At 42.6% G+C, this 27,062-nt stretch overlaps 1 protein-coding gene across 1 annotated transcript; it reads left to right on the forward strand.

Annotated features, from left to right (window-relative positions):
• On the forward strand, positions 1 to 25,746 carry PIK3R4 (phosphoinositide-3-kinase regulatory subunit 4; the record flags this gene model as incomplete). The annotated part of the gene is made up of 19 exons (XM_084260283.1): positions 1 to 730; positions 2,053 to 2,186; positions 2,371 to 2,953; positions 5,224 to 5,358; positions 7,821 to 8,042; positions 10,427 to 10,600; positions 11,763 to 11,908; positions 14,053 to 14,256; positions 15,074 to 15,275; positions 16,850 to 17,046; positions 18,184 to 18,394; positions 19,358 to 19,523; positions 20,170 to 20,334; positions 21,419 to 21,630; positions 21,901 to 22,032; positions 22,462 to 22,562; positions 23,625 to 23,713; positions 24,104 to 24,212; positions 25,146 to 25,746. 19 exons carry the CDS (start codon positions 1 to 3, stop codon positions 25,314 to 25,316), a joined length of 4,083 nt encoding a protein of 1,360 aa, XP_084116409.1. The 3' UTR covers positions 25,317 to 25,746.
• Positions 25,747 to 27,062: the final 1,316 nt, after the last annotated feature.

The raw sequence follows: 27,062 nt of genomic DNA on the forward strand, positions 1-27,062 counted from the left end.
ATGGGGAACCAGCTGGCTGGCATCGCCCCCTCGCAGATCCTCTCGGTGGACAGCTACTTCTCAGACATCCACGACTTCGAATACGACAAGAGCCTGGGGAGCACCCGTTTCTTCAAGGTGGCCCGAGCCAAGCACCGTGAGGGGCTGGTGGTCGTGAAGGTGTTCGCCATTCAGGACCCGACCTTACCCCTGACAAGCTACAAGCAAGAGCTGGAGGAGCTGAAGATACGGTTGTACTCGGCGCAGAACTGCCTCCCCTTCCAGAAAGCGACCCTGTCCGAGAAGGCTGCGATGCTTTTCAGGCAGTACGTACGGGACAACCTTTATGATCGAATCAGTACCAGGCCATTCCTGAACAACATTGAAAAAAGGTGGATCGCTTTCCAGATCCTTACCGCGGTGGACCAAGCGCACAAGTCTGGAGTCCGCCACGGGGACATTAAAACAGAGAACATCATGGTGACCAGCTGGAACTGGGTTCTTCTGACTGACTTTGCCAGCTTTAAACCAACCTATCTCCCCGAAGACAATCCCGCTGACTTCAATTACTTCTTTGACACATCACGGAGGAGAACGTGTTACATCGCTCCCGAGCGCTTTGTGGATGGCAGCATGTTTGCCACGGAGCTGGAAAACATGCGGGACCCTTCAACGCCTCTGGTAGACTTGGCAAATAGCAATCAGCGAACAAGGGGGGAGTTAAAGCGTGCAATGGATATCTTTTCAGCAGGTACTTGGAGCCATGGAGAGAGACCAATGTGTTGTTAATCATCCCATGTTGGAAAGCACTAAAGCTTATTTGGGGATTTTTGTGGTTTTGGTCTTTTGTTTTTTTACAGTGGGCTTAGACAACAGCGTGTGGAAAAGCTTGCTTATTTTAAGCATAGGAATGAAATTCAAACTTTTCATTCACAGAAGTACAGACACAATACAGTAAGCTGTGTAACTTAAGTGTATCTCTATGTTATCCGAGGAGGGAAGTCACAAACTGTTCTGTTACAGCTCAACTCTGCCCTGGGAAAGAGATGGTTCTGCAGGCCACAGACCATCATCTTGTGGCTGAGGTCCTGGGGATGCGTGGTATATGCCTTGTGGGACCCAAGAGGAGGAATCAGTCAGTGGCTCACCTGAGGTCTGGCTGTCTGGTGACTGAGCCAGCTTTTCAGGCAATATGGCAATACTGGCTTTAGAAGCCCCTTCTCTTGTCATTTTCTCCACAGGTGGGATGTCAGATAAGTCAGGAAGCTCCTCTTGTGGTCCCACTCACAGATACTTGATAGAGTTCCGTTGTGGGACCCTGTCTTGAATCTCAGGCTTGTCCTGAGCAGTTTCAAAGCTGTAAGTTTGGCTGGGTTTTTTTTTAATGTTAAAGTGATTGAAAATCTCAATTTAAAGGTAATACTACTTCATTTTACAAGCTGATCTTATGGCCAGATTTCCAGGGTGCTCCACTCCTAAAGCAAGATGGTCACCATTGGGAGTAAACTGCAGGAGTGGGACCTTTGGAGGGAACATGTCATGTACACAGCGGGATGGGGTGGGGGTGTAGGGGGCTGTGTTTAACAGTCTTGTTATTTATCACTGTGCTTGTGTGAGTGAGCCTATGCTGTCGCCCAGCACCACTCTGAAAGCAGAGGTTTCTTCTTTACCTTCTGTAAAAGGGCTGCTTAGTTTTGACCTACTGCCCAATCCATGCTGGCTTACTGGCACTCTTCCTCCACGTGACAGTGATGTGGGATCCTTTTCTGGTCATGTATTTTCCAGCTGGCAGATGGCTGAAGCCACTGCCTCATGTTTCCTAATTGAAAACTCCTGTGCTATTGGCATGTTTAAAGTAAAATACTTGGGAGATATCTCAGGGATCAAGTGTAAAAGCCAGTTTGGGGGGCTTGAGATGCTATCTCTTTTCTGCAAGTTAATTTGGCAGCTCGTTCGCCTTGATTTTAATCAAGCTAAGAGTGGGGTAGTTTGTCCTTGTCTGCAGATAGAAAGCAAAGTTGAAGGGTCTGTTTGTAATCCTCTGACGTACTTGACTTTTTGCTTCCCCCCCAGGCTGTGTAATAGCAGAGCTCTTCACAGAAGGAGTCCCCTTGTTTGACTTATCGCAGCTTTTGGCCTACAGAAATGGCCTCTTTTCCCCCGATCAAGTCCTAAACAAAATTGAAGACCGCAGTATCAGAGAACTGGTAAGGATGGACTCCAGCATTTAAACCGTTTGTGCGGTCTGCTTACAGTTTATTACACCTACTTTGGTGGCAAATTGCCTATTGGTTGGGTTTGATGGTGGTTGGGTTTGGTTTTTTTTTCATTACAAATGTCTAAACCTTTAACCTTTCTCTCCCGCTCCCTCCTACTTCTGCCTTTCTCAAGGTCACTCAGATGGTCCATCGCGAGCCAGATAAACGTTTAGCAGCTGAAGATTATTTGAAACAGCAACGTAACAATGCATTTCCTGAAATATTTTACACTTTCCTTCAGCCTTACATGGCCCAGTTTGCCAAGGAAACGTTTGTATCTGCAGATGAGCGTATATTGGTCATACGTAAAGATCTGGACAACATCATTCACAATCTCTGTGGGCATGATCGCACAGAGAAAGCCGAGGGAGAGACAAAAGAGAATGGGCTGGTTATTCTAGTGTCTGTGATAACTTCCTGTTTACAGACTCTCAAATACTGTGATTCAAAACTGGCTGCTTTGGAACTGATCCTTCATTTAGCACCGAGATTAAGTGTAGAGATTCTTCTGGATCGTATTACTCCTTATCTGTTACATTTCAGCAACGACTCTGTGCCCAGGGTGAGGGCAGAATCTGTGAGGACACTAACTAAAGTTCTTGCTCTGGTCAAAGAGGTGCCACGCAATGATATTAACATTTACCCAGAGTACATTCTGCCAGGCATTGCACACTTGGCCCAGGACGAAGCCACCATCGTCAGACTTGCATATGCTGGTAAGAGGAAATCCAGTCAGAACTTGCATCTGGGGCTTTTCTGTATTTCCTTAGCTGTTTCCTCCTCTGCTCAAAGTCATCACACAGCGTGCTGCTTCTGTTTCAGTAAATCCTGAAGCCTTGGATATGACTGTGGGTAAAGACACCTGTATTCACTTAAGCTAGGCAGTGCAGGCAGTGGCAGCAACTTAGCAATTATTGAACTGACTTACACTAACAGATGAGTTTCCAATGTAGAGCTGTACCCAAAGTAAACACATTTTCAGTGGTTGACAGAATGTGTTTGCTCTCCGCTAGATTAACGAATTTTATTCCCCCTTAAATGAACATTAATTCTTCTCTGAGGTTCCCCATTAAAAGCGACTTGCAGAATGTGTGTGCGTGCTCTGGGCCAGGGCCTGGATGTAGCACACAGCAGCTCTGCTCACAGCAAAGGTAAGCGGTCGGGGTGTAGTCTCAGGCTCAGGCAGGCAGCCCTGATTCTCTAAGCCAGAGCATAACAAACAGGAAATATTTGTCCCAGTAGTAGCTGTGCAGTGAAGCATGGGAACAAGGCTTTTGGAGCTCACCCACCCATTGCTGCTTTTATTAATTTATCTTAACTGACATTTCATTAGCTCAGATTGCTTAGAATGGCCTGATTAAATGGAATAAATATGAAACTAATGTAAAGCATTTTGTTACACCTCAGAGTTATTTTGACACTAGAGAAAAAAAAAGTATGTCCAGGGGCTGAAATTACATTATTTGATATGTAATTGACTGTCTTATACCATAGCACATGTTTCATTTATACATTATTCAGATAGATGAGTTCTGCCCAGTTCAGGAGGAAGCTATGTAGTCATGCCCATGTTTGCTATTTACCATGTACCCTTATTCACTATGACTAGCATATCTATATGCAAGTTGCTTTGTTTGTCTTGGTTTGGGGGGGTTGGGTTAAGTTATAAATGCAGAAATCAGTTGAAAATGTCCCCGGGGATACTTTTTTTTACCCACTTGTTTACTAGGCAAGCTGATAAAACTAATTATTGAAGTATATGTATAGTTAATGAATAGAACCAATTTGTTTTGGTCACCTTGGTTGTCCACATTTAGGGCTCTATAACCGTTCTGTCACACCTCACTTTTAAAATAATATGTCTTTTCTAATCTGTAAATAACACTCTACTAATAAATTTATAAATGAACTAAAATAAAGCCAAACTTTTAAAATAAGCTGGAGGAAAACAAATGGGGGAAACAAAGTGCAGTCTCCTTTTTTCTAAGTGCAAAAAGGCTGCAGGTACCAGTACCCAACAGACTCCTGCTGAATCTGGTTACATGTAGCCTCTCTCTGCATTCAGTGGTTTGACTTTATTTTCAACCTCAGTACAGCTGGAGTATTTTCTGAAACTTGGAAAGGTTATTTGAACCAAAAGTTATTTGATGGTTAAGTCTTAAGTTGCCTCAATTTCAAAGAGCTTTGAAGAAAGCAATTTAAATCACAAACAAATCTATATACATATGTATTCTAATACCTGAGTTAACTTTTGTTATTGTAGCACACTTTTTGAAAGTGATCAGACTGGTGACTTACAGGATTTGATCTGGGCTGTGGACAGGCTCCAGTGGCATGCTGTTGTTGTCTTGGACGAGGCTCAGAATGGCTGCTTAAGTGGGACTTGTGCCTCGACGGGATTATTCCTGTGCCAGCAGTGGCCTGACCCATATAATATAGCCTGGGTTGCTCCAGCAGCTTCCAAACGGCACAGAACAGTGCCAAATTGTGTGGAGTGATATGGGGACAAGTGTTCTAAAATTGGAGTCCAGCCCTCAAGAGTAACCCTGTTGTTATTCCCTAGGATACGTATTCTGGTTTGGTGGTTTGTCGTTGTTTTGTTGCAGCCGACTGTGTGGGAGTGTTAGTTAATTCAGGTTAATTGGCCTTTAAGTTCCATCAAGTTGTTTAGCCATTAGCCTGAGATTAGGTGGCATTTAGGGCTAGTTCTAAAAGACTGAAACTAGGCCTTGTTACCCTTGATATCCTTACAGTTTTTCCACTCATTTACATGACAGGAGTATGGTGTGTTTATATGTACCTGGTAGCTTTGCTAGGGTCAGGGTCAGACATGGGCTGGCCAGAGCACGTTGTCTAACTTCATTCCCATTTTCCCATCGTAACCGGTATTATCAGTCATTATAACCTGCCTTTTAGGGGGGAATCATCAGGCTGATGGGAATTGGCCAAGCAGAACTGTCCTTAACCAGAAGGTTTTCCTCTGCAGAAAACATAGCGTTGCTGGCAGAGACAGCGCTGCGATTTCTGGAGTTAGTACAGCTGAAAAACCTGAACATGGAAAACGAACCAACTGGAGAAGAAATGGATGAAACATCTCACCCTAGTGATAACTATGACACTGGTAATGTCACTTCTACTTACCTTGCCTGCTTCTAATAGCAAATGGTGGGCCAAGGCTCCTAGTTAGCACTGATCTTCCTTGTCTCTTAAAGCTTAGCCTGCCTCTTTAAATGGGAAGAATGCTTTGCCTCCAACTGGTATCAAAGTGTTCCTGTGGCAGCTTCATGCAGAAACTGACACCTGAACACTGTGAAAGGCAAGGAAGCGTATAAATGAGTGCCACTTTCTTCTCCAAATGTTCTCAAGCTATTTGACAGTGATGCTGGCTGCTGGGTTGCATACCCAGCTTCACTCACGATCCAGTAAGAAAGTCAGCTGCAAAAGTAAGGCTGTATTCCAAATACTGCTTCCTCTGAAGCACCAGGCAGTGCTGGCTTTGAAAAACCTGTCAAATTCTGGCATAGCCATAGTAATGTGTTTTTCAGTCTTTCTTCCTTTCCTGGCAATTCTTGTCTGGTTTTTTTTTTGTGTGAAGATGCTGGCTGCCATCGGGCAGTAACAGTGCTGCCTGTGCTATTGTAGCTGTAGCACAGAGAATGAGTTAAAAACCATGGGATGGCTTTTCTTTTTCTTTTCTGGAGGGGGAGGAATGGTACTAAGTGGCCCGTGTGTCAGCTCCAGTGCTTTTTAGTGATGCATAGATTTCCAGAACAGTGCTGGCCAAGTCTTCTAAGCTGGGAAGAGTTTGTCATTAAAAGCTGGCATTTCTCTTTTGGGCTAATGTCCTGCTTTCGGTCAGGATGGAGTTAACTTCATTTGTAGCAGCGGATGGAATGCTGTGTTTGGGAGTTAAAATGGAAGCAGTGCTGATAACACCCTGATGTGTCTAGTTGCTGTCAGACAGTCAAGGACTTTCTCAGCTCTTCATGAGAAAGGAGGGGCGAAGTCAGGACAGGTGACCCAAACTGGCCAAAGAGAGTTTTCCATGCCAATTACATCTTGCCCAGTTCAACGGGGGGCGGATAGGAGGAGCAGGGGTGGCTCCAGGACACGTGGTTTTTGGGGGACGGTCGGGTTCTGGGACGGCTCTGGGTGGCACAACCTGAGTTGTGGGTTCGGTGAGAAACTGCATTGTGTATCAACAGCTTCATAGATTTTTGCTCTAAAGTCCTGTTAGCATTGATATATTTTATCTTTCTGCTATTTCTAGTAAACTATCCTTATCCCAGCCCACGGGCTTTTGGTTTCTTGGTTTTGGGGTTGTTATTTGCCCCTTCCTTTTCCCTTCCCTTGCCTCACACCTTCCCCCCCACCCCCTTCTCCTGCTTTTTTCCTTTAAGGAGCAGGCAGCTGCGTGGATCTCGGCTCTCAGCCGGGGTAAAACCATGACAGCTAAGTAGATCAATCTGTGACTAATTATAATTGATAAACATCCCACATATACTCCATTTGGTAGGGAAGAAGAAATGTTTCAATTTTCTCTTCACTAGTTGCAGGATGATACTTGAAAAAAAACCACCCTGCAACAACAACAAACATAAAATATCCCCTTCAAGTTCCTTCACATAAGGCATGGGGTGCTCAGAATTGCTGAGGAGTGAAAGGAAACCCCCACTTATGGGCTGTATTTCTAAGAAATACTGTCCTCTATCCCTCAAAATAGCTTGGAGATGAAAGTGGTAATGCAAGGGAGGAAAAATTTTGAATAGTTCTATTATTTTTACCCTTTTAGAAACCCGGAAGGCAAATTTTTCCTGTGGCTGACAGAGTCACAATAGAAAACATTTATCAGGTCCTCTGAGTACATGGTAATCACCTCTGCAAAGCTGGGATAGCAATAGCTGAAATTTCTGTGCTACTTGTTTGAGAACCTCTCTTGTACAGCTTCCAGTAATAGCCTATGCATTAACAATTGTGTTGTTTCCATTTAATAGTATTTTTTTAGTTGCATCAGGGAATAGAAGCTTTGGGCAAGGTGATGTTCAAAGTTTTTGTCGGTATTGTTCGGGGGAATGCTAATCTATAACAAAACTGGAAACTCTCACTTTCTCAAGTATTGTTTTTCCTCTCTGTATCCTCGATGAAACCAATCTGTATACCTAACTAAAAATGTATTCTTGATCTGAGAGCAGCTGACAGGTTTTGAAACTGATGATCAAATAAACCTACCAGGGCAGAATTGCTTTGAAGCATTCTCTGTTGTAAGTAAAATTGTTGCTGACTCATTCTGATGCCTCTTCATGTGTGCATTTCACCTATAGAAATGATGAGCTGGATCATCATAGTTATGACAAGTTTAGAATAGATTGTTCTGATAAAAATACCTTACTTTCCAGACTGCTTTGTATAAAGTCCTTGGTTAGCCAGTCATTGGAATCGCTGAGGTTCTGTTGTGTTGTCCATCTTACCAAGCTGGGTGTTCTTCAGGATAACGTATTGGTGTAACTCCTTTAGCAGCAGGTAGTACACCTGCATGTGTTGTGTGTCCCCCAACCCAAGTGTTCATTCTGTTGTCTCCTGCAGAGCTGCAAGCCTTGCATGAAATGGTCCAGCAGAAAGTTGTGACTTTGCTAAGTGACCCAGAGAATATTGTGAAACAAACACTGATGGAAAATGGGATAACACGTCTCTGTGTCTTTTTTGGACGTCAGAAAGCCAATGATGTTCTCCTGTCTCACATGATCACTTTCTTAAATGATAAGAATGACTGGCATCTTCGAGGAGCTTTCTTCGACAGCATTGTTGGTAAGTGTTTAGTTTTAGCCAGAGTAAGGAGACAGTGTAAATAACAGTTTCCAGGGGATGCAAAAATGAGGTTAACAGTCCTATAAAAACCCTTTCTTGTAAGTTTTTTGTAATGTATAGGAAAAGGCTTTGCTGAAGTATTGGGTGTAAATGGTTCTTTAGGGTATGAAGATGAAAAAATGAAAATACAAATGTATTTTTTCTTCTAGTCTAACTATTCAATACAAATGAGACTGAGGCATTTAAGACTAGGTTAGATTAACATCAGAATGAAATTGAAATGCTTTTCGGTTTTGAGACTGTGCTAAAGCCACAACTTTGAAAAAGCTAAATTATGACAAATAAATGCAAAGATTTCTGCAAGCCTGCCTAGTAGATGTATCACTTCACATGTGTGTGGGGTTCCATTGGCAGTGTATCAGTATAGGCTGAAATTATAATTTGACAACTTCTTTTTGTGCCTTAAATCCTCCCTTAAAGATTCCTGCCAGCTCAGGAAACTGGATTGCCATTTAAAAAATACCTTACTAGTGAGATCACAGCTGTTTTGTAAATGTGCTGTTCTTGGTGTGTTGGGAATTATTCCACATGACTCTCTCTTGCTGAGAGTCAATGCTCAAGAGTTGTGCCTCAAGAAGACTGCAGTACCTGGGAGGAGAGATGGTACTACAGGTGCATGGCAAGAACAAGAAGCAAGGCCATCATGGTAGGTACAGGTTCCATTATGACTGGAAGCCATGGGATGCTGTGCTGGCAAACCCTGCCAAGATGTGATGCTGGTAATTGTCTTACATCTCTCTCTGTGCCTCCTGCAAGAAGCCAGGACACTGCAACCCATGCTTCAGTTACCCCATCGTGCCTTCTAAGCAAATTCTGACAAGTGCAAAAGCCAAGACATGTAACCTGTATTTTTAACTCCTCCTCTTCCAGTTTCTGTTCAAAACCTCCACAGAAGCATTCAGATAATGTTCAAATTTTGTATTTTTGCTTCACATGATTTACTTAAAGCTTCTGCACATCTTTAAAACAGCTCTCTAACCCATGCTCAAGTATTTGCAGGCGCTGCTGCCTGTGGCTGTGGGCAGATGCCTTCTGTAACAGTGGCACTGAGGGGATTTCTCTTAGCTGTGCCGTTTCTTCTTCCTCTCCTCCTTTCAGGAACTGCTTGCAAAGCTCAGCGTTAATATATGAACAAATATCTTGATTATTACCTTCTTATAACTTTATCACTTTAATTCTGTTTAATTTTGATTATGATGGGTCAACAGGTGAGTTTCCTGCTATTTACCAATCCCAAATAACTGTGTTAGAAGCAGAGTTACGGTCTACACTGTGTATCACATATGACAATAACTCAGGCTTATTGTGACTATTAAAAAAAAAACCTTATTTATTTTTTCTCTTGAGAGTGATCAGAAGACTTGCCCAGTTGTTTGTGAGAAGGAATGTTAGCTCAATGGATGTAAAGCGAGAGGAAAGATCAGAAATTCAACAAAGGTTATCTTCCTGACCACTGCCAGAAACTAATTATTGTAGATGGGTTCCCTAGTCCAAACAAACCGTTCCAGATGACAGTTTGAAGTAAACACTGCCTGGTTTTCATGTGAGAAAGGAAGAAAAATAGAAAAGCAATTTCTTTTACTGGGATGCAGTCGATACGCTTTTGTCCAGCAGCTTCAAAGGGATTACTTTCATTTTGCTTTTGATCTTGGCTTGTTTTTAAGATTTCTAAATATATTTTAATCTGGATTTGTTTTTTGAAACTAGGGAAAAGGTGACTTTGCTATGGCAAATAATTTGAGACTGGTTAACTAAACAGCCGATCTTGAAACAATTTCAGGCTGGAAGAGTTTTAGAAGATTGTTCTTACAGGTCCTTTTTGACTATTAGTGATTCTTTCTTTCATGGATAAGCAAATGTGTGTTACAGTCTTTCCTTGCTGATAATTAGTCCAATATCCAAATCAGTCTTTCCAGGCATCAGAATGATACTCAAATTACCATCACCGCTAAGCTGAAAGGCAAAATCCTGCTAAGAGAACCTTTTGTTGGTGCTCCTTTGTCCTTTCCACATACACATGTGGGCCCTGTGTCCCCAGCCTTAAGAGGCAGTGCTGGTTTTTGCCTTGCTGTTTAAAGTTCTGCTGGCCAGCTGTGTGATGACATCTGTGTCTGGCATCTGGAAGGACTTCTGGGGCCACAGGGATCTGCTTTTGTCAGTCTTCAGAATATTGGTCTAACTTTGAGGGGAAAGCAGCTTCCTTTGTTTCTAATGACTGGCAATCTGTACTGAGATGCCTCTGGGGGATAGCAATTTCAATTTTTGGTGAGGAAAAGCAAGGAAGCCCTGCTTTGGGTTTTTTATGTGCCCTTTTTGTGTTTCAGGTGTTGCTGCTTACGTTGGTTGGCAAAGCTCATCAATACTGAAGCCTCTGCTGCAGCAAGGCCTCAGCGACGCTGAAGAATTTGTCATTTACAAAGCGCTCAACGCTCTTACTTGTATGTGCCAGTTGGGGCTCTTGCAAAAGCCCCATATTTATGAGTTTGCTTGTGATATTGGTAAGTTGGGATGCTGGAGAACACCTTGTCTTCTAACTCCAGAGAAGAAATATTACTCCTACCTGAAGCTTCGCGGTCAGTTTAGGTGTCCAGTATGCAAACCTACAGTATTGGTTTAGAATCTACACAAAATTGTGTGAATGAACTATTGCTAGTTGGACCATGTTAGTGCTTGGAAGTCTCAATCAGATTTGCTGGAACAAATTGGAAGCATCTTCTCTGATTTTATATAACACAGCAGCAAACAATACTCTTAACCTTGAATCTGAAATCCTTGTGCATTTAAGATCTTTGCTTGTTCTTCATGCCATCTTCTTATCAAGAAATACCCCAGGTTGTTTCTGGAAGTCGATCAGGTGCCTAATTTGTAAACTCTTCCCCATCAGCCTTTGAGGAAGGGGGGGACAGAGTCCTTTAGGCAGTATGTGATCCTTTCTCAGCCTATTTGAAACACCATAAAATCCTATTTAACTCAATAGAAACTTGAACAAAGCATTGGTTTCTCCTTCCTCATCAGGCTTACTGGCTTAATTCAGACATGCCCAAGTTTCACCAGCTGTTTATGGAGAAGACCGACTGATCTTTTGAGATGTAGCCTGCTTCCTCCAAATGCTACAGCTTTTAAAATGCACTCAGAATTCAGGGCAGATGATCTGTGATTTTTATCTCATGACTGAATACATTTCTTTGTTTGCAGCTTCTTAAAACCCACATAATTGAGATGGACTTCTGAGTCTGGAAATCTGCCAGTATAAAGAGACTATTTGCAGAAGAGAGGGGAGGAAGGAAAGAATAAATAATTTCCTTAAGAAAAAAATAAATCACTGGTATTGGGATTCTCCATAATTGTCCAGAATAAGGCTGAGATTTTTTTGATTAGTCTCCTTTGCAAATTGAGAGTTGACATTTAGGGGTTGAAGTGCATAAACAGGAAAATGACGCTGTTTGGCAGCAGTGAGGAAGCTGAGAGCATGGGCTCAGTGAAGTCCCTGAAAGAATTGTTCTCAGTGTGAATGTTTTAACCTTGGTGCTCTGTAGGATGGAAGGCTGAATTTGGGAGGTGATTGTAGGGGAAGAAAATGATATCACAGACTGTCATATACAAGATGATCTTCTCTGTTGAGTTTATATGCTACATTTTAACAGCATTGTTTTCTTTCAGCACCTTTCCTGTGCCACCCCAACCTTTGGATACGTTATGGTGCAGTCGGGTTTATCACCGTGGTAGCACAGTATTTAAATATTGCTGATGTCTACTGCAAGCTCATGCCATACCTCAACCCTTTCATCACACAACCAATAATACAGGTAATATCTTAAATACTAACATGGTTATACCCTGACCAGTCATAATTCTTAGGTCTGTCTTGGCCACATAGTCCTGGCTAGAAGAATATTAGACATTTTGTTTTTTCCAGTGAAGGTTTGAGGCAATAGTTTTTTGATCTCTGCTGGCAGATATTTGACAGGATTTTAATTTTTGAGAGGCTGTTGTTTCAAATTTGTTGCAAACTGGAGAATGTTTTACAAAGTATATGATCAACAGGTATGTTTTCGACTCAAGCCCCTTCTCTCTGCCTTGTTTTTAATCATTGTTGCAGTGTTGTGCTATTTTATAGCAGTCTGAAAGGCACCAAAAGTTGGCTGTGAAGCAAGAGTTTCTGGGTCTTGTGCTTTCATGTACCAGGCTCAGTATTCCAGCCCTGCCACACTAATCCGATGGAGGCTGTGGCTGCTCCTCTGAAACCAGGAGCAGCCTCTGAGGTAGCAATTCCCATGCTTGTGATCTCAGCAGTGCTGCTCCTGCGTGTGATCAGGTGCTGCTTTGCTGAGGATAAGGGCAGCGCTCATTTTGTAATGGGGGTTGGACTCAGTGATCTCTGGACGTCCCTTCCAGCCCCTACAGTTCTGTGTAACAGAACCACCTGCGTGATGTTGGTGATGTGGTCATATGAGCATCCTTGCATGTACCTTCAGGACCTGCACACTGCATGGCTCAGGTGTTTAAATAGATAAAAAACAATTGCAGTACTTAAATTGAAAAGTACATCACATGTTAAACATCTTATAAAGTGTGCAGGTGGTAACATCACTAAAATTAGTATTTTCCTTGTTTGTGTCTCCCTAGACACTTAGCGCTGTGTCTTACATCTTGACTGATACGTTTCTGTCTTGTTTGTTTCCTCCTTCATTTCAGTATCTAGGCCTTTTCTTTACTATGTTACACTAAATACAGTAAGCAAGGAGGAGGTAACCCTGAGTTGGATTTTAATTAAAAAAATCCTCACTTTGGACTCATTTTGAGGTTATTTTTCATGTAGGCAGTCAGCTGTGAGAAGCACGTTATAGGAATGAGGTCTTCTGACACTGTTGTGAGGGAAGAATTGCAGCCCCAATCCCACCATCTCCCATTAATTATGTTGAGTGTTCCAACTTTTCTACAAGCATTTATTTAATATTTTTGGGCTTTGGTTTGCCCATTTAACTGTGGGACTGTAACTGGGGGGCCATTTCATGAATATGGCTTGCCTTCCCCCCTGCCATCCTAAGACCTACTCTTGAAACAGCAAAGATCAAGTACTTGAAGCCTCAAAAATCATTCAGTCATACTAAAATAAAAGTATAAATTGAAAGGAACACTGGGGCTTCAGGTCAGGATTGTGTACAATGCTTTGTTTGTCCAGACGTACTCTGGACACAGACATAGATTTGCCACCTGAGAGAACAGAATCTTGTTTGGGGGTTTTTCTTTCTGTTTTAAAATCTTTAGGAGGAGTGCCTCAGTGGTTCTAAATCATGCCCCAGCTCATCAGTTTCTTTTGACTGTTTACTAATGTCTCAGTATGCTTTTGAATATAACTGAAGTATGTGCTTGTGCATACTTATTTCCCTGTATACAGGGAAGGAAACCTAGTAAACTGGCTGACACAGGGGGAGAGCTCTTCTAGTGAGCATTTTTACAGAGTAAATATGGAACAAGTGAAGACAGAGTTTGAAATACCATTGTACTTGTAATAGAATTTTTAATCCCATCCAGCAGTGCCAGGTTACGGTTCTGAGGCTGCTGGGAGAACAGGGAAAGAGAATGCAGAAAATCTCATGCAACAACACAGGTCTTATTTTCAAGAAAGGAAAGAAGGTCATTCCAGATGATTGGCACGATGGTTTGCTATAATTTTGAACTCCTAAATGGTTTTTTTTTTGTTGTTGTTTTGTAAGCTTGAAAGTTTCTCTCCTGGACTGAGTTGGAAACTGGTTTTCAGAACATGCATTCAGAGGAAGAGAATTATTTGCATTAATACATCCACTTGTCCAGTTACTGACTTCCAGGGTAGGAGAAGAAACTGCAAACACTGTAGATGTGAGATAACAGCATTTACTGCTAGATTTCTTGGTGTTTGTATGGGCATCATCACCCTCCGTGTTGACTGACCTTTCTTTTTGAATTGCAGATAGACAAAGAAATAGTCCTGCTAAGTGTGCTGAAGGAGCCTGTCAGCCGTTCCATATTTGATTATGTCTTAAGGTCAAAGGATATCACAAGCCTCTTCCGACACCTTCAGATGCGTCAGAAGAAGAGGAACGGTGCTCTCCCTGACTGCCCGCCCCCGGAGGACCCTGCCATTGCACAGCTCTTGAAGAAGCTGCTTTCACAAGTGATTCTTTTTCATTTGTACTTTTGAGAGTCAGGTTTGAGACACTTGGGCCCTGTATGTCTCCACAGACCCTAACCTTGCAGTTGCAGGGCTGAGGGACTCCCAGTCCGAGGTTCTGGTCCTACAAACCACTGACTTCATTGATGTTAGTATATGCTTGTATACTTCAGAAGTTAAGGAGGATTTTTTTGGAAGATCTGCCAGAAATAGGTTGACCTTGTGTCTGGATTTCCCAGACACAACCTAAGTCTGAGAAAAAAGGGATGTTTGTCTCAAATTTCTGACACATCTGCGATGCAGCAGTATTACAGAACATGTGCTGTGTGTTGTGTGGGACAGAGGGGTACGCATTTGTTGGAGGGAGACCTGGAGTACCAAAACCCAATTAAGCTGTAAAGTCTTCAGGCTTTTATGAGAAGAGGGGAACACTAAGAATCACCCTCAGAAAGCAGTGAGAACTGGGAAGAGGAAGGACTGCAGCTGAGGGTGTGTGGCTCTTCCTCTGTGGTTGGAGGGCTGTAAGCAAGGTCTAGGTGTCACCTAAGTGGATTGTACCAGACAGTGATCCAACATTAAGTCCTGTTCTGCCCCTTCACTATTCCCACCCCTGTCCTTAAGGAGCAAAGTCATTATTATACTACAGCAGCTTACCTAAGGTCTTGTAGGACTGATAGACTGATGTCTTGAACTCCTGAGGAGGTGCTTCCCCCTCCCAGTTCCAAGCCAGTCGTTAATTCTGCTTCTTCTGGTATCTTAATGTCTTGATGCCTGTTTTTGGTGATAAGTAAATAATGCTATCTTGCCTTCTCTTCTGTAGGGGATGACTGAGGAGGAAGAGGACAAACTGTTAGCACTGAAAGACTTTATGCTAAAATCAAACAAAGCTAAAGCCAATATAGTGGATCAGAGCCACCTGCATGACAGCAGTCAGAAAGGAGTGATTGACTTGTCAGCTCTGGGAATAACTGGGAGACAAGTGGATCTTGTTAAAACAAAGCAGGAGCCTGATGACAAACGTGGTTGGTATATTTTGTGGTCTGTATAGATAAAGTATAGTCTTTCTTTCATGATCAGAGAATTAAGTCTTTATTTACTTGACAAGTATTCTCAGTAACTCAGCCTGCGTAGCTATCGCCGTCCTCACTGTGTTTGCAGTAAGAAAGTTACTGTTGCTGTTTGAAATGTGAGGTGGTGCAATGCTCTCTGCATCAGTGAAAGATGAGGATATTCTGCCCCTGAGAACATTTAAATGAGTTTGACTGCATTTGCAGTAGAAATATGCCCTGGCTGTTCAGCTGCTGTGACAATCAGGACTCTAGTGACCCATGGCAACAGTGTAAATTATGAAGGGTGCATTTCTGCTCTCAGTTTCTTCTCAAGAAGTGATGAGCTCATTAACTGTGGAAATCCAGGGTGTTTCTTGAGGTAGCCTAGAGAAAATTGAGACCTAGGAGTGATGCTGAAAGAGGTTACTGCTGAGGGAGTGCTGTCTGTTGCTCACCCATCAAGTACATGCTTCTTTGGCCTTAGGGTTCTTCAGCTGCTCATCCGCCCCCATTTTACTGTTTTGCCCATTTCTCTTTCAGCTTGAAAACCCTCTTGCATTGCCTTGTTCAGCTTTGAAATCTACTTGTTGCTAACTCTATTTCAGTTCTCTGTATCCTCAAAACTCCTCTGTTCCAGACAGTGTTTGAGCTTCCTCTTTGCTCTCTCAAGCTTGTCAGGCCCTCCTCTGTTACACCACTGACAGGTTCTGTGCTTTTACATGTAAAAATACAGAAGTATCTGCAAAACATATTGCTACCTTATTTCCAGAAGTAAGATGCTTGTCTGCAAATGTTTTGCAGATCATTTTAAAGGAAAGTGTGTAAGTACAGGATTTATTGATTATTTGTTTTAATCCTCTGGAGTCAGGAGTAGCCAGGATTTAAAAGTTAGTGTGTATGAAATCTGTACTTGAACTGATTTATTGCACCCAAAACTGTCCTCCACAAAGTCCTCATACTTTTAACTTTTTTTCACTGGCTTAGTCCAACTTTATTTGCTACATGTTTTCATTTCACTATTTATATTATACTGTGACTTGAAAATAAATAGATTTCCTGTTTACAGAAAAAAAACCCCCTTGTTATTCTGCAGGTGATGTTGTGATAGTGATGGAAAACTGATTATATTTGACACTGGTGATGATTTGCACACTGTGCTGTTATACATTTATCCATGATGTCCCTGCTTATTGCAGGGAGCTTCCAACCCAAACCGTTTTATGATTCTGTAAGAAGAAAATACCACATGGAGTCTAATTCTACAGCTTTCTAGATGCAGACCTCCCCTATACTGGAATAATTTATTGCACAAGTCAACTATAGGCTTAAGAAGGTTTGAACACACATGGCAAATGCTTTGTTTTGTTTGCCTCAGAAATCCTGCTCAGATGACTTAACCCTTCAGCAGGGTTTTCTCTACATATTCATAATAAACCAGGATGTAAACATTGGACTTGATGTAGTCTGAAAGTCATGTCCAGCCTGAGTGAATGCTGTGATGATAACGTTTGGGGTTTTTTTCCCTCCTCCTCCCTAACCACTTATAGCAAGAAAACACGTAAAGCAAGATTCAAATGTCAATGAAGAATGGAAAAGCATGTTTGGGTCCCTGGAACCAACAAACATCTCCCAGCCCATATCCAAAGGCCATGGGCAAACTACTGATCCTGAAGCCATCCAGGTTGGAAAACCACTTCGTTCGGAGTCCTCAGCTGGCATTGCTGCCTTGTCATCCTCCCCACAGGTATTCCTGAAAAGATGCTATCTTCACACTTTAAACTGAAATGATTTAGATGTTTTAAAGCCAAGTGGAACTATAGGGATGGGGTGTTCTTTTGTTTGGAGGTTATTTGACACTGGTGATGCTATTGAAAGCTGGAGAGGGACTCTCCAAGCGCATGTAGTGACAGGACGAGGGGTTGTATCTTTAAAGTCACTTAGATTAAGTATTAGAAAGAAAATCTTCCCTGTGAGGGTGGTGAGGCACTGGCACAGACTGCACAGAGAAGCTGAGGCTGCCCACTCTCTAGCAGTGTTCAACAACAGGCTGGATTGGGCTTTGGGCAACCTGGTCTAGCAGAGGTTGTCTCTGTCCATGGCAGGGGGTTGGAACTAGATGGGCTTTGAGGTCCCTTCCAACCCAAACCAGTCTATGATTCTGTTCCCTGTTGTCTTTTCCAGCACAGTAACTTTCAAGTTCTTATGTTTAAAATAGGAATTGAGAGAGAATGGAGGGAAATTTAGTCACTTGAACAGAAGAGCTTGACTAACAGATGCTTTGCAGAAAGGAGTGGGGCTTTGTGCATTAACCAGTTATTAGGAGGCATCTCTTGACACTGAACGCTCTTTTCTATTCAGTTTTTAGTTGGGGATTAACATCAGCTAGCCTTAAATGAGTGCCCATTCTGGTCTGAGAGGGAAATACTTCACACTTTTACTCTTAAAGCCTAATATAAACAAATAATCGTTCCAGAGCTAACCTGTAGTCCCATCAGTCTTGAGAGGAATGACTGCTGCTGTAATAATCACGTTCAGCAGCTTGCAGAGCACTCTACAGTTTCTGCTAATAGAATATAGAACGGAGTAGGCAAACGGTAGAATAAGTGAATGGTTAAGCTTTTCTGTTAATATTTTTTGACAATTTTTAATTGTTTTGATGCAACCATGAAAGCTGTTTAAATGCAGAATCATTGCTAACTAATTGAATAAAAAAGATTTGGGGGTTGGACTCGATGTCCTCTGGAGGTCTCTTCCAACCCCTGCAATTCTGGAAATCTGTGAATTTTGCCACGTTCCTTCAGTGTGACCCAGCAATCTTAAGAGCAGGATTTGTTTGTGTGTAGAATGTCAGGCATATATTTAAAGTGCTTATCCCTTACAGCCATCTGATGGAGCAGTTGCTCAGCCCAGGAAACCAACCATGCAGGTGCTGAGCAGCACAGCATCCCCATCTGCGCACCAGTTGCGCGTCACCACTTGCAAAACTGAACTTCAGCAGCTGATCCAGCAGAAGCGAGAACAGTGCAATGCAGAGAGACTTGCCAAGCAGATGATGGAGAACGCCGAGTGGGAGAGCAAGCCCCCACCTCCAGGTAAGTCACAGGCCACTGGGGTTGTTATTAAGAAAGTAAATCTGTGATTTGTGTCATCCTGTCAAGGCAGAAACGTTGACTGAGCTTGGCTAAGCTGCATGTTTGTCTTCTGAAGAGAAACTGCAGCCTATGAAATAAGCAGTCCCAGCACAGGCAGGTGAATTGCTCTGCCACCTGAGTGAGCGCCAGGAAAGCGTTCATATTGAAAGTTTGTGTCTTACTCTGAAATTTGCTGTGGTCCATCCTTCATTATCATCACCTGCTGCTAGTCTTTCACAGAAGCAGATGCCTGTTAGACGTGCAGCCAGATAGCTTCTGTGTTGCTTATTTCAGAGGAGGAAATACCACAGTGATGTTGGCAGTCTCTTGGTAAGAGTTATTTCGTGGCAGCTCCGCTCAACTTCCCAGTTTCTTTTTGAAGGACTGAAGTAAATTTTCTGAGGGATTTAGAAGAGCCATTGTTTCATTTCACTAGGCCCAAAAGGCTGGCAGTGTAGCATGTAGCCCAAGGCTGAGCCTGTCAGCTCAAGCACTCTACAGAGGATCCAGGAGCATAAGTCTGTTTAGACATGTGGCTTGTTATGTGCAAAGCAGGTATTTATGGGATTGCTGTTTGCAGCCCAGCAAGCTGCATGCTGGTAGCAGAACTGTGCATTACTGTCTCTACAGAGGCTATGTAGGAAGGCTCTCCATGATTTCATTGAGTGTCCATGGATCCCATCTCAAAGAAAACACCTACCCAGGGCTGCCAGTAGGGAGAATCGAGCAAATAGGGTTTTGCCTTTAATGTTTAAAAAGTGTTATCTCTGTGTTTTCAGTGCCTTCTGGGCTTTGTAGCTGTAATGACTGTATCCTGATCTAGCTGTTGCTGGATGGGGTCAAGGAGATTTTCATCATTTCCTCATTTTCCTCATTAAGTTATGAAATCCACACCAGACTCTATGGTTTTGGCTTTTCCTGCAGGATGGCGTCCCAAAGGGCTGTTGGTAGCTCACCTGCACGAACACAAGTCGGCGGTGAACCGCATTCGGGTCTCTGACGAACACTCTATTTTTGCCACTTGCTCAAACGATGGCACGGTGAAAATCTGGAACAGCCAGAAAATGGAAGGAAAAACCACTACAACCAGGTAGCTTTAAAACTCACAGGGTCTGGGGGCTGCTGTTCTAGAGCGCAGAACAAAGTAGAGCAGGGAGCAAAACATGAATGGCTTGTGGATGTGCTGGAGATACCAGTGATGAAATGTACTGCTGTCCTCCTTGGTGTTCAGCTATCAAATACTCGGTTGACATTTCCATGAGTTAATAAAAGACAAAAAAATTGCCAGCAAAGGGACTTCTTCAGAGCTGTTGTAATTACAGGCTTTTGGTTTTATTTCTCTACATAAATATATTCTGATGCTGCTGTGTGAAGCCATCTGATTTTTTTTCCAAACAAATTAGCTTTATGTTTAACTGTGTCATCCACTGATGCTTGATGCAGGAAAACTGTATTGCTGGCTGAAACACAGGTGGTATGATACACTACTTTGATACAGAGGGGGTTAGACTTTTGTTTTATTGGTAGGCAGATGTATGCTTCTGCACCTGGCGACTGTCATATCCTAGAGGCTCAAAGGTGTAGAGGTAAGCTCTGGTTGTGGAACACTTAGAAAATGTTATTTTCAGAGCCCTCTCAAGAGCCATTAGTTTTAAGTAGGTGTTTGAGAAAAGTAATTTTTTTTTTTAAGTGCCACAATTTTCTTTCCTTTTTCCTCTCCTCTCTCTACTGTTCAGATCAATTTTGACCTACTCTCGGATTGGAGGGCACGTAAAGACACTTACATTCTGCCAGGGCTCGCATTACTTGGCTATTGCTTCGGATAATGGTGCCATCCAGCTTCTTGGTATTGAAGCTTCAAAGCTCCCTAAGTCTCCTAAAATTCATCCAATACAAAGCAGGTATGTACTTAGAGCAGTTAAATCTCACCGCAGAGCTCAAGCTGTTGGTCTATCCCTTGATTAGATCCCTTGCTTTGCTCTAGGCTTCTTGATGGCTGAGCCTGTGATCTTCTCCTGCTTCATAAAGTATTGAAAGGCAACCACTCAGTGCTGGGAATTCACAGCTCTGGGTTATTGCTGCCTCCTGTGTCATTGGACTCATTTATCAGCTGGAAACAGTCACTCAGAGTAGCTCTCAATTCTTGTAGTTATGCACTGAGAGTGGTAGATTGTTACATCCTCTGTGATAATGTTAATACTTAGAATTTTGGAGATTCTTTTACAGGTCATTAGATAAATGTTTGCAAATATACAACATGTGGTTTGCCACAATGTGCAATATTTTTTTCTCTCAGGCTTTTAATGTAAGGTGGCAAAGAGATGGGGGACGGGACCCCACTTAGCGGAGTGTTCGGGGATGGTTTAGTTCTTTCTTACCTCTCTCTATGAGCAGTTCTGGAATATTTGGCCCCGATTGATTAAGGGACACGTCCCGGCCCCAGAAAATCTAGCAACCATCTCAAAGATCTCTTTTCTGTCCAAAATAAATCTGTCTGGGATGTCCTGTCTTCTTTGGGTTTATGTTCAGAAATTAAATAAGCCAAATGTAGTGGAGCTAGAAAATACAAATTAGATTTCCCCTTTTAGCATACACTGCATTTGCATTCATTTGCACACCCATAAGCAGTACAGCAGGGAGAGGGGTGCTCCCGTCTGTAAACTCTGGGTAGATGAGCACCTGATAAATGTGGAGTGTGGAGAGAAACATCAAACACACTGAGAGACCCAGAGCATGGAGTTCTGTTCATGTTTGCAAAGAGCTGCTGACAGCATTTTAGAAGCCTGCAGAAGGCTTGCAGGTCCTATTGGCAGAGAGATTTGAGACTGTAAGCATCTGTTGTACTCAAATCAGGCAGTTGTTCCTGGCAGGTGCCTTGAGAAGCAACATGAAGAGGAAAATGTTGCTCAGCTTTAGCTATTGGAAGAAGTTGTAAACTTGGAGGGAGTCATTTCTGTTTCTAAATTAGTTTATTCTTTTAACCAGGTCCTTAGATCTGAAGGATGATGGCTGTGTGGTAGATATGCATCACTTCAATTCGGGAGCCCAGTCAGTACTGGCTTATGGGACAGTTAATGGATCTCTGGTTGGATGGGATCTGCGATCCAGCAGCAACGCCTGGACACTGAAACACGATTTGAAGTTAGGCCTCATAACGTCGTTTGCTGTGGACATACACCAGTGCTGGCTGTGTATTGGTATGCCTGTACTTCTTGCTAGCTTCTCTCCTCCCCACCTCCACTTCTTTTTTGTAGTAACTGTACCTCAAACTTTTGCTTGATCTGATTTGTTTGAGGAAAGCATATTCTAGTCAAGAGGAGAGAAATATCTCCTGACCTATTTGTGGGAAGAATTCTGCCCTCCCAATACTCAAGGCTGAAGTCCATCTCCCTAGGAACAGAGCACAAGGATATGGGCAAAACCCCGTGTGTTTATCCCTCTGACTATGAGGAGCTTTCTCTCACCAGGAACAAGCAATGGAACCATGGCATGCTGGGACATGAGGTTTCAGTTACCTATCTCCAGCCATTCTCATCCTTCCAAGGCTCGAATCAGACGTCTGCTCATGCATCCCCTTTATCAGTCCTGGGTAATTGCAGGTAAAAATTGTCTTAAACTTAACGCACGGTTGCCAGAAGCTGTGATTAAAAGAGCTTCTGTTTCAGCTTCTGCTTCTGTTTTGGGTTGGGTATTTTTTTCTTCCTTGTTTTTCTTGTGCTTTGCTCGTGGAGAGTAAAAAAGGGAAGGCTCATACTTTTGTTCTGCCACTCTGTTCTTCCTGGCTTTTTGCAATAAAAAGAGAGGAGAAAAAGGGGAAAAAATGTTTAGCAATTATGAAAATGACAGACAGCCTTTATAATTCTCATCTGAGCTTTACAATGCTCAGGAAGGTCCCTAGCTGTGTGCTGGGTACCTCTGGCTATCTCTGTGTCACACCCTCTGTGTCACGTCAGCAGAACACAGGTAGCTAGAGCCAACTGACCTGTTTTCTATTTTTTTTTTTTGCATTGGGAATATCTTTCCTGCAGCTGTTCAAGGCAATAACGAAGTCTCCATGTGGGATATGGAAACTGGCGATCGACGCTTCACTTTGTGGGCCAGCAGCGCACCTCCTCTTTCAGAACTGCAGGTCTGATCCTTTGCTTTTCCTCTTTCTGTTGTGTAGCCAAGGCTGGAAGAACCTCAGTCTCCACACAGTGTCTCACTGCAATTACCTGCCTTCATGGCCTTGCCAGTTTGGCACCAGGAACTTTCCCAGGGATTTATTTTGGCACCAGAATTGTTTTGCTGTCGAATTTAAATCCCCTTCATGAACCAGCAGTATAACCTGAGCCCTCGCTGGTGTCTCCCACTGTCTGTGGGATGTACTTCCAACACTCACTTGTTACATCCAGTCATGTTCTTGGAAAACCTGCAAGCTGGTTGAGCCTGTAAAGGTTATGGCAAAGCCAAAATTCATGCTGTGGCGTCTTGTACTCCCTGTTACTTGTTCCTGGGACTGTGTGTGTGCCTCTGTCAGCACCTGCGCTGCCGCGCGTTCTTTCCGTGACACAGTGCCGCTGCCGCGCTTAGCTGCTGGCTTAAAGCACAAAGTTGCTCTGCTTCCATGAGTTAATTGGGGAAGGAGCAATCTGGGATATCTTTCTTAAAACATGGGTACACACACAAAAATAACCACAGCTGCTTCTGTAAATGTTGCAATGGCAGATCTGGAGCCTGCCTAACCCGGAATTTGAATGTGCTATGAAGGTTGCAGTCGAGTTCATTTTAGTCTCGTACTCTGCACGTGGGGAACTTGTGATTCAAGCTAGTTTTCTGTTACATGTCTGTCACTGCTGCCTTTGAGCACCCACCTACTTTTCAGCATGATTTGCTTCCTGATTTTCTTAGAAACAATCTTTCTCATTTACCATCATTGAGAATGTATTTTCCAAGATTCGAAAAAACTTTATGCAGAGTTAAGTCTGTGAAACACAGGGAATAAGAGAGAATTAATTTACTTAATATATTGTGTGGCCTGTCAACAAAGGAACTTGGCATTTGTTAGAAGTGGGTGGATGGATGGATGGATGGATGGATGGATGGATGGATGGATGGATGGATGGATGGATGGAACAAGGCATTCCCATTGTGAAGTATGAAAACAGCTATTAGTTATAATTTATTTTTATATTCCCCTTTTCCCTGCTAGCCTTCTACTCACAGCATCCATGGAATATACTGTAGTCCAGCATCTGGCAATCCCATATTACTGACAGCAGGCTCAGACATGAAAATAAGGTAATAAAACCAACAACGTTTTTGTTTGACACCTGCCCTCCCACCCCTGCTCCTGTATAAATTTTGCCAAGCATTACCTAAGTAAGGTTCAAGAATTCAGAACAATAATGCTGAAGATGGATTTGTTAGGAACCATCAATTGCCAGAGAGAATTGTTCTCAGCACAAGTCGGTGCAGTGGGTACCCTTCTGTAAAGCTCTTGAGAAGCCGCGTGCAACACACCAGCTCAGTGTGAATGTTGATTTCTCTGCATCACCGTCCTCCACTAGAGAGCACACAGCATTTGTGCCCACTCCTTTTCGTCAGAAGGGCAAGGCAGCTTTTAACCTGCTGTATTAAGCTGATAAACGGGAACTTCTCAGCTTGATTTGTTTCTTTCTTTGTGTTCAGGTTTTGGGATCTGGCCTACCCTGAGAGATCATACGTTGTTGCTGGGAGTTCCAATTGCCCGTCTGTTTCCTACTACAGGAAGATAATTGAGGGCACGGAGGTGGTTCAGGTATTTTGCTTGCCTGTGTTGCTTACCTTTTGGATGGACCCATAGACCATATGATTTACGGGATGGCTTTAATTGTAACTGTTTCACTCTTACCTCTTACTGATGGTGCCAGCATTGCATTTTCAGGCAGACAGGAAGATACTGTTTTAAAAGTAAGAAGCCCAGTTGTTTTTGACAGAGTTAGACTTATTGAATACCCCTTACATGCAGAAGCCAGAGTCATATCTTTCTTTTGGGATGTTGAAATCTAGTGTTTTAATGCTTTAGACTTTGATAAGTTTTTAATGTCTTTTGTGTGGGAGCTTAGCAAGGTGATGTGATATGAGAAATCTAGTACAAAAAAATATGGTGGCAGAACTCTGGGGTTTTTCATTTCATCTTTCAGAGTGACTTTTGGAACTGGCACTTACTGGTTGTTGAATAGCAGAGTGGGTTTTTTTCAGTTCAGTTTGATGAATGCTACTTCAGAGGTGACTGAAAAAAGGAACAAATGAGGGTCTGCCCTCTTGTATTTTAATGTTTCACCTGAAGTTCTGAAACAAATATGTTCGTGCTGTTGGGTTGTTTTTTATAAAAGCTGTGGGAAGCTAAGATGTGTGTGTCACTGTAGCTTTTTTTCCTCCTCCTCAAAATATTAAATTGTAGTAGTTAGTGTCATTGAAATAAATACGAGGGGGGAAGCAAAACATTCTTTCCCTTATCAGGGATCTGTAATGTCAGTTCAGATTAAGGCTTAAGATGTGTGTGATAAAAAGAAATGAACCAAGGAGTAATCCTAAGAGAAGTATTGGAGGGTGGAAGGTTTTGTGTTCAAATTGGTTGGTTTGTTCAATTTATTATTTTTTTTTCTTTTTACCCTGCCAACTTCTGTGTGACAATTCTTTGCAAATGCTCACTGTTCTGTAAATAATATTTCTCCTTTTTTTTGTACAGGAAATACAAAACAAGCAAAAACAGGGGCCCACTGATGAGACCCCTCGGAAGGGTCCAGAGTCTCTCCCAGTCGGACATCATGATATTATCACAGATATCGCAACTTTCCAGACTACACAAGGCTTTATAGTAACTGCATCAAGGGATGGAATCGTTAAAGTGTGGAAATGAGTTGTACTAATATATAATATGTAAATATTTGTTATAAAGAAACAGTGTTATAATGAAGTTTTCAAGGACTGGTTCCCGATTGTGGAATAAAATGGACTTGAAAGACTATATAGGTGATGATAAAATCGGTCATCTGTATCCTACCACCCTGCTAGCACTTCCTAATCACTTCTTTTATTAAAGATGTTTGGAATCTTATAGCATTTCCTTGAAATGCCAAGCAGTCTATGAAGAAATCCTGGTTTTGACTACATTGTTCTCCAATGATCTTTCAGAAAATGATGTGAAGATGTCCCACGTTACACATTCTAAATGTGCAAAAAGGAAAGAGCTGGTACAAGTACTTGAGTGTCTGACTGCTCCTATGTTGAACCTGAGACATGGAATAAGAGCCAGTGCACTAACGTCCCTGTATGTCCTGATAACTACAATAAAGTCCACTTGAGCTTCCCTGTTGGGTACTTGGCTTTCTTTACAGCCCCTCTCCATGCCTCTGTAGCCAGTGATTCTCTTCTGCAGTGATTCTGTAGTCTCAGCTGTCAGAGCCTTTGGGCCATTAATTGTAGTTAGATATCAGCTTATTCTTGCGTCAGAACCTCAACTGTACTCTGTGCCTTCCATCCTGCTTGCTTTAAACTTGAGTCTAACGCTAAGCTCAGCTGCCCTGGGAACCTGAAGTAATACCATCAGCAATGGTGTTCTCTGTCCTCTAGAATGATGGATATCAGAAATAGCCAAAACTCAAGCTTCCACCAGGAAGCACATTTTTTCATCATGCAATGTTCCTGTGAGAGGCAGCTCTGGAGGTCAGGGCAGTAAACTTTCTCACCGCTCTTCTGCTGTCTGATCCAACCTTTGAGATTTCCAAATCCTTTCAGGCTCCCTGTCTCAAGCTTTATGCCATGAGGTAACTTTTTCCTTACCCGTGTTTCCAGGTTGTGCTTTACAGGGACAAAAGGTTATGTACCCCTAGAACAGGTGATTCATGGGTGGAGTCCACCCTCCATGGATGGACTGGAAATGTTGATGACCACAACCACCATTCTTTCTTGAGCATAGTTGGAAATCCTGGTAGCCTGCTGCTCTACAGCGTGGCAGAAGTAGGGGATGCTCTTAACTTGTGAACGAGGTTCTCTGAAAAGGCAGTGCATGAAGTCATGTGACTTGTTTAAAAAGCCTCAGAACTTGCTGGAAAAAGAAACCAGACTGAGGAGGACTTCTGAGAGACTCCACCTGCTTTCCATTAGAGACTGCAGTGCTTGGGTAATTCAGCATACCAGGCAGATGTTGTCCCAAGTTTAACATGCTCAAAGAAAGGACAGCGTGACATCTCTATGCTAAATGAATTTTACTCAGTTTTTTCTTTGTTTTTCCTTGCTTGTGTGGAAGAGCTGATGGTGTATATGAGCTTTAAATATTTTGCCTCTTTATGTTGTATGAACTCAGGAATCAAGTAGGTTTTCTCAGTCCACTTGGATCACAGATTAGCAAGGAGAAGATTGTACTAGGGTTGCAGTTCTAAACAGGTCCTTCTACACCTGAAAGGAATCACCACTGGTTGGTTAATGGGTTTGCCTTTTCACAAAAGAGTTTGATGAAAGAAGAAGAACAGGTTTTGTTTTCAGGTACTGTAATCCATTGGCACCATCGTTTTGCAAGATCCTTTGAGTAGTATCAAACACGGGACTGTTTTGTACGGTGGCTCTAGGATAAAAAGAGTTTGCATTCTAATCTTTTTTCTGCAGT

The sequence above is a fragment of the Gallinula chloropus genome (genome assembly GCF_964237585.1).
Source record: "Gallinula chloropus genome assembly, chromosome: 2".
Taxonomy (NCBI): domain Eukaryota; kingdom Metazoa; phylum Chordata; class Aves; order Gruiformes; family Rallidae; genus Gallinula; species Gallinula chloropus.